We start from the raw sequence: 10,860 nt of genomic DNA, 5'->3' as shown, positions 1-10,860 counted from the left end.
TATGTTCTGCATGTTCTGTAAGGGTGGATTTGTGGGTGTGTGTCAATAAAGGAGGGCCACCAACATCTCATTCACTGTCCCAGTGTCACTACAGGTGTATTTATGGGGTGTTCCACACCACAGCCAGGACCTGGGTATTATTTCTACCACCTTCCTCAGCTAAATAATCAGAGCTTGTTATTACACGTGACAGTGACATACTCGGGCTTGGATTTCACTGTTACTCCTTCAGGGAGGAGTTGGCTTTGAACTGAAATTGTCCCAAAAGCAGCAGATGAAATACAGTGGATACTCAACATACCAGAGGACAATGTATGTGTCCTGTTAATGTCCCCTGTCTAATGATTTGGCCTTTTAGATCTTTTAAGGCAGGTTTTTTTAATGCTGTTAGCATCATAGACATCTGGTTTCTTACTTGTAACCTCCTGCTTGCTGCGTTATAAACTCCTCAGCAGAAATGAACAGAGGAGGAATTTCCTGGAGGGATTTTAAATTGGCAAGTGCATTCCTCCCTCTGCTGGTGCCACTTTAACCTCCACAGGACAGTGAGTGTATTGGTCTGCTGAAGGACTTCAAAAACTCCTTTAAAAAATAGAGAGGTGGAAAAATCCTGCAGGGTTTTGCAGCTTCTGCTGTGTTAGAAACCCAAATTTCTCCAGAGAGGAACCTCCCAGACGAGGTGTCTGCCCATGTATTTCCGATTTCAGAGTGGATAAGCTAACTGGAGAGCCCTTTCCTCAATTTAGAGGAGTGTCATTAGGATCAGAACATGGAACAGCTCTTGCTTGAGAATGGTAGCATTTGCTTCAGTCATGGCACTTCGGATTTCCAGCAGGTAAAAGTACAGCACAGCAATTTTCCAGCATTCATGGCTCTTGTTATCTGAGAGCAGCATGTGCTGGAATCACCATTCCTGAAGGGATTTAAAAGCAGTATGGATGCAGCACTTGGGGACATGGTTTAGTGGAGGGCTTGGCAGTGCTGGGGGGATGATTGGACTCAATGGCTTTTCCAACTTCAGTAATTTCATGATTCTGTGATTTCTCCCTGACAGAATGGGAGCGCACCAAATACAGCGCAGGAAAATAGTGGTCAGAGTGAGTTCAGGAGAGAAGGTCAATGTGGAGGGGCCAAAGACCTGAACAGGGACAGAAGAGGGGGTGAGCGCAAACTCTGCCTTCTGTCATTTATGACATGACACTGTGCTTTCTGCAGCAGCAAATGCATCCTGCTCCCACCATCCATGAACCTCGGAGCTGTAGCACATTCCCTTCCTGGCCACCCCCTCACCTCTGCCATCAGAGGCTGAGCTGCCGCAATGGCACAGGACAACTTCTCCCGGGTGACTGAATTCATCCTCCTGGGGCTCTCCGACACCCAGGAGCTGCAACTCCTCTTCTTCACCTTCTTCCTCCTGGCCTACGCCATGGTCCTGCTGGGCAACCTCCTCATCATCGTGACAGTCAGGACCGACCCCAAGCTCTCCTCGCCCATGTACTTCCTCCTCTGCAATCTGTCCTTCATCGACATCTGCTACACCTCTGTCACCACCCCCAGGGCGCTGGTGGCCCTGCTCTCAGGGCACAAGGCCATTGCCTTTGAGGGCTGCATGGCCCAGCTGTTTTTCCTGCACTTTGTGGGTTCCTCGGAGATGTTCCTCCTGACGGTGATGGCGTTCGACCGCTACACGGCCATCTGCAGGCCCCTGCACTACACGGCCATCATGGCCCGCGGGGCCTGCTGGGCCCTGGTCGCTGCCTGCTGGGTCGGGGGCTTTATCCACTCCATCGTCCAGACCGTGCTCATGCTCCAGCTGCCTTTTTGCGGCCCCAACACCATCCACAGCTACTTCTGTGACGTGCTGCCCGTCATCCGCTTGGCCTGCGCCGACACCACCCTCACCGAGTGGCTCATGGCCTCCAACAGCGGCCTCATATCCCTGGGCTGCTTCCTGGTGCTGGTGGCCTCCTACGCGCTCATCCTGGCCAAGGTCTGGGCCCACGTCTCCCAGGGGCACTGGAAGACGCTGTCCACCTGCGGCTCGCACGTGATGGCCGTCACCCTGCTCTTCATGCCCTGCATCTTCACCTACCTGCGGCCCGCTGGGACCTTGCCCACCAGCAAGTACGTCTGCGTCATCTACACCATCTTCTCACCCATGATGAACCCCCTCATCTACACCCTGAGGAGCAGTGAGATGAAGGAATCCATGTGGAGGCTGCGGAAGCTCTGCAGAGCCTTCTGAGACGAGCTGGGTTGGCAGAACCCTGGAGTTACACCCAGAGTTACACCTAAACTCTGGAGTTACCCTTGGAGTCACGTTCCTACACAATACTCTACTCCTACACAACAATGACTACAGATTTCAAATGATGTGCGAATACATTTATATACCCGTCTAACTGTTAATATTAAAAATAATAAAAATCCATGCTGAAAACCCCAAACTCCCTAAACACTTTCGCTCGCGTGGGATCATAATTTTCCAATAAATAAATGAATCCAGGATGAGGTTTGTCTCCCTCTCTGGCATGCTTTTCCCGTGCTGGGACAGCAGGTGGCAGAGGCACATGCACTGTGTCCCCAAATTCACCCACCGACACTGGAAGATGGAGACGGCACAGATTCTGCTCGTAGAGTTTTCTTTAGACGTGTAAGGATATTTTTAGTCATAATTCTCTCACAGAAGCGAATTACTAAAATCATACAAGACACAATATAGAGAGAAAGGAGAAGGAGGGGAGGTGGACTTTGGACAAGGGCATGGAGGCAGGACGAGAGGGAATGGCTTCACACTGATACAGGGTGGGTTTAGATGGGATACTGGGAAGAAATTCCTCCCTGTGGTGGTCTGGCATGGGTTTCTCAAAGAAGCCACGGCTGCCCTGTCCCTGGAAGTGTTCCAGGCCAGCTTGAATGGGGCTTGGAGCAATGTGGGATATCAGGGATAGTGGAAGGTGTCCCTGCCCATGGCAGGGGGGTTGGAATGGGATGGTCTTTAAGGTCCCTTCCAACCCCAACTGCCTCTATCAGGCATTTACATCACCAAATCCATTAGGGGTAGAAATTCAGTGGTTGCCACGAGGGGAGCATCATCAGTTTCTTTGTGCTAGAATGATTGAGGATTGGATTCATCCCACCTAAATAAAATCATGGAATCACTGAGGTTAGAAAAGCCCTCTAAGATCATCAAGCCCAACCATTCCCCAGGGCTGCTAAGGCCACCACTGACCCATGTCCCCAGGTGCCACATCCACACAGCTTTTAAATCCCTTCAGGGTTACTGACTCTACCACTGCCCCGGGCAGCCTGTTCCAGGGCTGCAAAACCCTTTCCATGAAGGAATTTTTCCTAATATCTAATCTAAACCTCTGCACAGGAAGTGAAAGGATTTCCACTTTGCCTGTCTCTCCGTGCGGTCTTAAATTAGCCCTCACTCCCATACCTGTAGGAAGAAGAGGATCATAAGCATCAGTGAGTCACTGATCCTCCTGGTTAAGAGAGATTTCCAAATATCTCCCATCCTTCTGCAAATGAGATTTCTTTTTAATAGTAAATTTCTACTCAGGATCATCATAGAATGGCTTGGGTTGCAAGGGAGCATTTTTTTTTAGTATTAGAGAAAAATGTTGAAAAATTAAAATGTTCTTTAGGTCAATTAGGGTGAATTTTAATTGAGAAAAGAATGTATCACTGTGATTTTTTTTTTAATAGTCCAAAAAATCTTTTATAAATACTTTATTTATAAATCAATGCAAGGGAAATTGGAGCTGTGGTCCAGTTATTTTGCCGGCAATTTGTTCACCATGTATAAACCTAGGGCATCAACAGTGAACAGATTTGAAATAGTTGCTCCAATTTTGATAAAATAAATTTTAAAATCCCTGGTTTTGGCAGCTGGGATTTCAATACAAGGAGCTTGAAGCAACCTGATCCAGTGGAATATGTCCCTGCCCATTGCAGAGGGCTGGAATGGGATGAGATTTAAAGCCCCTTCCAACCCAAACCATTCTATGAAGACAAACAATTTAATATAATTGATTATTTTTCCCCCTGGAAACATCTTGGTACAACTTTAACAAGGCCTCAGAAGATGCTGTTAAAAAGTTGGTGCCTGACAAATTGCAAAGGTGCAGCTTTGGCACCTGAGTTTGTCCCTCTGTGTAAATTGGCTCCACTGCGCACCATTAAAAACTCCCGGAAATTATCATCTCTATGAGCTCACCCTCAAGTTTATTGCCCTCACCTAGAGGACAGTGAAAAATGGCCTCAAAGGGGAAAAAAAATCCTTTGAGAACTGTCAGGATCTCCACAATGCTTTTGTTAAATCCCAAGAAGCCTGAAGAGGTCCCAGGCTAATCAATTTTATTTAAAGACTATGAGACTGAAACACAAATGGACACCAGAGAAAAGGGAGCATTTTCAGCAGGCTCTAATCAGTCTGGGCTCATCATAAACTTTCCTAGGTGGAAACCTCAAACAATGGCAAAGCTGGGTAGTCCCAGAAGTGGACAAAATCGAATCACTTTGGTGGCATTAGAGTGGGGATGGCATGGAGGGGCAACAGGGCAAGAGGGGTCTAATCCATCAATAAGTGCACATCTGGATTCTGAAAATAGAGATATTTTTGTTGTTGTTTGTTTTGGGGTGGGTTTTTTTTTAAGAATTTTTATGATAAAATCTATTGCAATATAATTTTTATTTATTTACCTTGAGGCAGAACACTTGTCTCAAAAACTGTCCTGTGTTTCTACTTCTAATAACCCAGCTATGATTATCCCTGTAAATAAGCAACTTATTTAGAGTTAGATGTAGAGTTGAGAGCCTGGGTGACTGGCACCTTGAGGAGGCCAAATGCATCCCACCCCCAAAGAAACATTTAAGATTTATGAGGGGAACAGAATCACAGAATGGGTTGGCTTGGAAGGGAGAAGTGAGGGATGGATCTCTTTGCTGTATCTCTTTCTGGCGTCTGGGTTTATTACAAAATTCTTTATTGCAAAACTTCATGGGAATTGTGATGCCTGATGGTCCTTGGGCTAACTGCAGCACACAGGGAAAGGTCTGGACCATAGGGATTTATTCCAGCCACAGCTCTGCACTCCCGTGGCAGGGATAGGTCTGTGCTGTGTGGCCCTTGGAGAATTCCAGTTTGTAGAGTCCTGGAATGGTTTGGGTTGAAATGGACCTTAAAATTGATGTTGTTCCACCTCCCGTCGTGGATAGGGACACCTTCTACTATCCCAGGTTCCTCCAAACCCTGTCCAACCTGGCCTCAGACACTTCCAGGGGTGAGGCATCCACAGCTTCCCTGGGCAACCCGTGCCAGGGCCTCACCATCCTCACAGGGAAGAATTTCTTCCTGATATCCAATCTAAATCCCTCATCTTTTAGTTTAAAACCATTCCCTCTTGTCCTATCACTGTTTGCCCGCGTAAGACACAGAATCTTTAATTTTCCAGGAGTTTGCAAACAGAGCAAACAGGCTGGGAGAATGATGGCCAGCCAGAGTCCTTCATGTGAACAGTGCAGAATTTATGGTCAGGTATTGCTGGAATATGAACAGGCCTGTTCCCAGCCCTGGACATCACACAGGAAGTGGCACTCCCATAAATCACACATGGAGGCTTAATGGAAACAGAGGGGAATTTTTGCTAGCTCTTCAAAGTATTAGGTTCCTTTGATTACCAGCCCCTTTTGGCAACGTTCTGAAAAACCCCTCGTCCATGCAATTAAGGGAACATCAAAAAAAAGTGTCAGACACGCTCGTCCCCAGACACTCCCTCATATTTATAAAGCCTCATTAAAGAAGAGAGGTGCCTACTCCTGCAGCCAAGCCAGTCCTTGTGGCACGTGTCTGTGTGAATATTCCAACGCTGCTCTGTCAGGATTCAGCTCTTCCTTACGAGTGAAATCATTCTTATGTCACATGTAGAAAGAAGAAAAAGGATTGTTTTGTTTCCCGGACATGCAGACAACTATAAATCATCTGTGATTAATTCTGTGCAGCAGTGAGTATTTCTGTGTTGCTTCTGTGCTGTTTCACCTGAATGAGCTCCCCATTTTATGAAAAGGGATGTCACTTTTTTTTTCGCTGAGTTAACTGTTTCTTGTGTAGTTTAAGCCCTGGCTTTGCTCCCTCTCAAGTTTCTGGAAGAACACAAGACCACAGAGGAGCCTGGCCAGACGAAATATTTCATCAATCTATTTATCCCTGCATCTCTTACAAATGAGAACGTAGTGCAATATTCCCACCACCTCAAAATCAACCCCAAAGTCTCCCAAAAAGGAGGCATTTGGACTGAACTTTGCTTTCCCTCCCTATAGGGCTGGTATGTAAATCCTTATTGTAAAGCTCTGTTCCATGGAGCAATGCAGGGTAAGTGGGAAGATCCTTTAATGCCACGTTTAGACTTCTTTGAACTGGGGGAAGGGGGGAAAGTCTAGATGGATGCTCCAAGTACTAATGGTATTATGGAAGTCTTTAGGGTAAAATTTATAGAAAACTGGAAGGGGGGAGTCTTTAGTGGGAGGTCAAATTGTAACTTTTTTTTTTTTTTTTAATGATAGAATCATAGAATGGCTTGAGGTTGCAAAGCACCTTAAAGTTCAGCTGATTCCAACCCTCTGCAATGGGCAGGGACACCTTCCACTAGACCAGGTTGCTGCAAACCCCATCCAAAAGCTGAAATAAAGCCCCAAAATGCATCTCTCTGCTGTTTATGAGGGATTTAATTCTTCTCTGATGGCATTACTCCCTTAAAAAGTAGGTTTCAGCTTCAGTTGCTAATCTAGACCCTTTTGGTGATATTATTGATACTAAGTAATTTATGTTGAGAGGAATTTTAGGGATCAATACCACACTCCCCTTGCTCAGAGAACCTTGAAAGCCCCGTTGCGTTGCCTGGGGCTGTGTCCAAGCTGGACACCACAGGGAAAGCAACTTCAACTTTCATCTCTTTAGTCTGAGGCGGCAACTTGCAAGAACGAACATTCCAGATTAATCACTGTGAAATTTAATACCTACATTTTGCCTTTCGCATTAGGAATGTGTGGGTTTGGAAATGGTTTTGAACTTCGAAACAGATGAAAAAAACCCCACCCTCACAATCTTTAAAATGAGGATGAAATCGTGGTTAAGTTACACCTTCTTTATTCCAGGGGAACCTCTGCCTCATTCCCACAATGAGAGAGAAGATGCAGAGGGTCAACCTCTCAACAGTGTCCGAATTTGTTTTCGTGGGTCTCTCTGACGCTCCAGAAATCCGTTTGCTTCTCTTTGTGCTGTTCCTGCTCCTTTATTTGGCCACCATGGCGGGCAACCTCACGCTCCTCGTTGCCATCAGCACTGACTCCCACCTGCACAGCCCCATGTACTTTTTCCTCGGCAACTTATCCCTGCTGGATCTCTTATGTCCCACCATCACCGTGCCCAAGATGCTGGGGGCCCTGCTGCTGGAGCACAAGAAGATTTCTTTCTCTGCCTGCCTGTTCCAGCACTTTTCCCTCATTGCTGTGGTGGGCACGGAGATTCTCCTCCTGGCTGTGATGGCCTACGACCGCTACGTGGCCGTGTGCCACCCCCTGAGGTACCCGAGCATCATGAGCACCAAGCTGTGTGCTCAGCTGGCCGCGGGCACATGGGCTACAGGGCTTTTGAACTCCCTGCTGCACACCTCTCTGGTTTTCACGCTCTCTTTTTGCGGTCCTAACAAAATCCAGCAGTATTACTGCGACATCCCTCCCGTGCTGGTCCTCTCCTGCTCGTCCACCCACAGCAGGGAGTTGGTGATCCTGGCGGTGGCCGGGGTGCTGGGGAGCAGCGCCTGCGTGGTCACTGTGGTCTCTTACATCTGTATCCTCCTGGAAATCCTGGCCAGGAACTCCCCTGGCATCTGGCACAAGGCTTTCTCCACCTGTGGCTCTCACCTGACCGTAGTTTGCCTTTTCTACGGGACCACCATCTGCACCTACGTGCGCCCTTCCTTCACCTACTCCCCGCATCGCGACAGGGTCGTGTCCATGCTCTATGGAATGCTCACCCCGCTCCTAAATCCCATCATCTACAGCCTCAGGAACAAAGAGGTAAAATGTGCCCTAGAAAGAGTGATCAGCTACGTGAGAAGGGCTTTAGCAGGACAAGAAAACATCGCTCAGTCTCCGCCATCAGCTGGGTAGAAGCTACAGCTTGTGACCGATCTTCTCTAACTTTCAGACATCTAAAAAATCAGGTGCTGGAATACAAATTCATTTTTTCTGGGCTCAAAACTCCTCCTCTGAGCTGAAAACTCCTTCTTTTGGCTCCCTCTTCAGTTAGAAGGGAGAACCGTGCACTTCCAGAATTGCGTGGCAAAGCTTTGGGTCGTTTTCACAGCAGGAGAAGCGTCCAGCTGGGAATGTTGTTCTCCACTGAGCACTGAGGAAGCTGAGGTGAGAGCAGGCAGGTGTTGGATGCATATTTTAGGGTAGGAATTCTGGGAATTCGTACTCGGGCACACTTCGATATACCGTACAAAAGCAGTTTATATCCCTTTCAAAATTAAACTCTGAATACATTAAATTGCGTTTTATGGCTCAGCCCTGAAATCTCTCTTCTCTCTTTCTCCCCTTGTTGGGTGTCTGTTGTTTTCTGGAATCTCCAGAGTTCCACCTCTGGAATCACGTTTGGCACTACATTTTACCTTTTTCCCATTTTTTTTTTCTCCTTGCTGCATCAAATCCTACTGGAAAGAGAGGTGATGCTGCTTCCTGCAGCTCACCCCTCTTTTCACCACTTCTCTTCTTTGTAGAGAAATAATAAATCATCTTGTAAAAATGCTGAGATTATTGCCACCTGATTGACCCCCAAAGTTTCTGATGGGATAGCTTTAATAAAATCTCTTTTATTTAGCTACAAGTGGCTCTGGCTCTGAATTTTTAAATACCTTCATTTTGTGACGAGACTCTGTATTAATTGTAGCCTTAAAGTGTCTGAAATGAAAGAAAAGTCATCAGTGTGAACAAGATCACAACTGTGAGCAGGTTATTTATGAAACAATTCATCTGCCAAAAGAAAAAAATCCTCGTTCCAGCTCTTCCAGGACTCTGAACAGGAGCACAACCAGGGCACAGGAGCTGGATTTGTCTTTATGCACAGCTTTACTCCTGACCAGAACCCCTGGAACCTGGAATCTGTTCCAGGCTATTGATGCCCCCTTTGGGTTGTCCAGGCATTTTCACAAGGCTCTGAGGGATTTCTGCCAACCACAAGTTGCTGTCCAGGTGCAGCTGGTGCAGCTAGTGAAGGATAATGATGAAGGCTCAATTATCCTTCAGATCCCTGCCACAACTTCTGCACCAACCACGTGGAGGACTGGAGAGGTGTTGGCCAAGCCACGAATTCTCCAACCAAGGTGTGGAGAAGTTTTCATTTTCTTCAAAAAGGAGGAAAGTTTCCTTCTCCTCAGCGCCTGTGAAGTTGTCCCCGAGGACTTGTTAGAGGATGAGAGAGGTCCACCAGGAGCTTCCTAAGAGGGTTTTAAGATCATTAGAGGCTGCTTCAGGGTGCCCAAAAGGGCTTGTTAAGATGAAGGGCCTTGGGTGGCTGCTCCCTAAAGGACTGAATACTCCTTTTTCCAGAGGTGATGGAATCTAAATGTAGCTGGGTGGACCGATGCCTCAGGAGGGGCATCAGCCTGTGTGCAATTCCAAACCCTGGATGCCTTTAAAAAGACAGATCTGCATTCCAAGGTACCAAACTAGAGCCTGATTTCCAACATGGGTCCAGATGGGAGATCCTGATGCCTCTCCTGACTTGTGAAGGTGGAAAGGTTGGATAATCAAGTCTAACTTTGCTACAGTTCCCTCCCTCTCCACCCACCAGAGCCATGTGTTCCCAAAAAGATCCCCTGTAAGGAGCTGTTTGCTGCCAGTAGACCAAACAAGGGTAACTCAGCAAGGAATGTGTTCCTTCTTTTCTCCCTCTTTTCTCCTTCTTTCCCAGAGAAGCTGTGCCTCATCCCTGGAAGTGTTCCAGGCCACGCTGGATGGGCTTGGAGCAACCTGGTCTGGTGGGAAGTGTCCATTAGAGGTTCACCCTTTATCATCAGCTCTATCGCCCCTTCACGAATCGAGGTGCTAATCCCTAAATATTCCTCGAAACCATGACGCCCTCTTTCATCTTCCTCATGCCCAGTAACTTCTAACGCTGGAAGGAGACAGCTGTGATTTTCTTTGGCAGCACTGGGAAAATTTAGCAGGGAAGGATGGTAATACACTCACCCAGCTCCTGCTCCTCTTTCCCTGGGTGTCTATTTTTGGCTGCTCATGGAAATCAATACCCCTGGACTCATCACCACAGAGCTCCTCTCAATTCCTAGAAGTGGAGCTGCCCTGTTGGAAAGGGGGTGGGAGTACAGACAGCACCAAATAAATCGAGGAAAAATACTCTATCGATGAAATTCCTGTATGAACGATCCTCTGTGCATTTCCACTTTGCTTTTGCCACTGAAAAATCAGATTCACCTATTATTTGGCTAATCTCATGTAACTAGTGAGAGACCATATTCATTTTTTTCTATTTCTAAGCATAAAGGATTCCTGAAATTCTTGATGTGCCTTCAAAAAACAAAACAAAAAAAACAAAACCAAACCAAACCAAACCAAAACAACAAAACCAAAACCAAACAAACAAAACCCCCCCAAAACAAAAAAATCCACCAAAAAACCTCCACGAAACAAACAAACAAACAAACAAAACAAAGACAAAAGAAAACAACAACAAAAAAAGCCCCACAACTTTTTTTTCCGTAAGCAAAGTCCAACTATATTATTTATGAGTGGATTTCATTGCTTGCAATGAAACCAGGTCAGATTTCCCCC

General features: G+C 46.6%; 2 protein-coding genes across 2 annotated transcripts; both read left to right on the top strand.

The window, feature by feature from the left end:
• Window positions 1-1,318: 1,318 nt before the first annotated feature.
• LOC120753761 (olfactory receptor 4D5-like) lies at window positions 1,319-2,245 on the top strand. Its single transcript, XM_040066446.1, has one exon. It carries the CDS (start codon window positions 1,319-1,321, stop codon window positions 2,243-2,245), a length of 927 nt encoding a protein of 308 aa, XP_039922380.1.
• A 4,952-nt stretch (window positions 2,246-7,197) lies between these two features.
• Window positions 7,198-8,178, top strand: LOC120753757 (olfactory receptor 5V1-like). Its single transcript, XM_040066441.1, has one exon. It carries the CDS (start codon window positions 7,198-7,200, stop codon window positions 8,176-8,178), a length of 981 nt encoding a protein of 326 aa, XP_039922375.1.
• The last annotated feature ends 2,682 nt before the right edge of the window (window positions 8,179-10,860 follow it).

The sequence above is a fragment of the Hirundo rustica genome, chromosome 6 (assembly GCF_015227805.2).
Source record: "Hirundo rustica isolate bHirRus1 chromosome 6, bHirRus1.pri.v3, whole genome shotgun sequence".
NCBI classification, from domain to species: Eukaryota; Metazoa; Chordata; class Aves; order Passeriformes; family Hirundinidae; genus Hirundo; species Hirundo rustica.
This window is presented reverse-complemented; position numbering and strand designations above follow the sequence as displayed.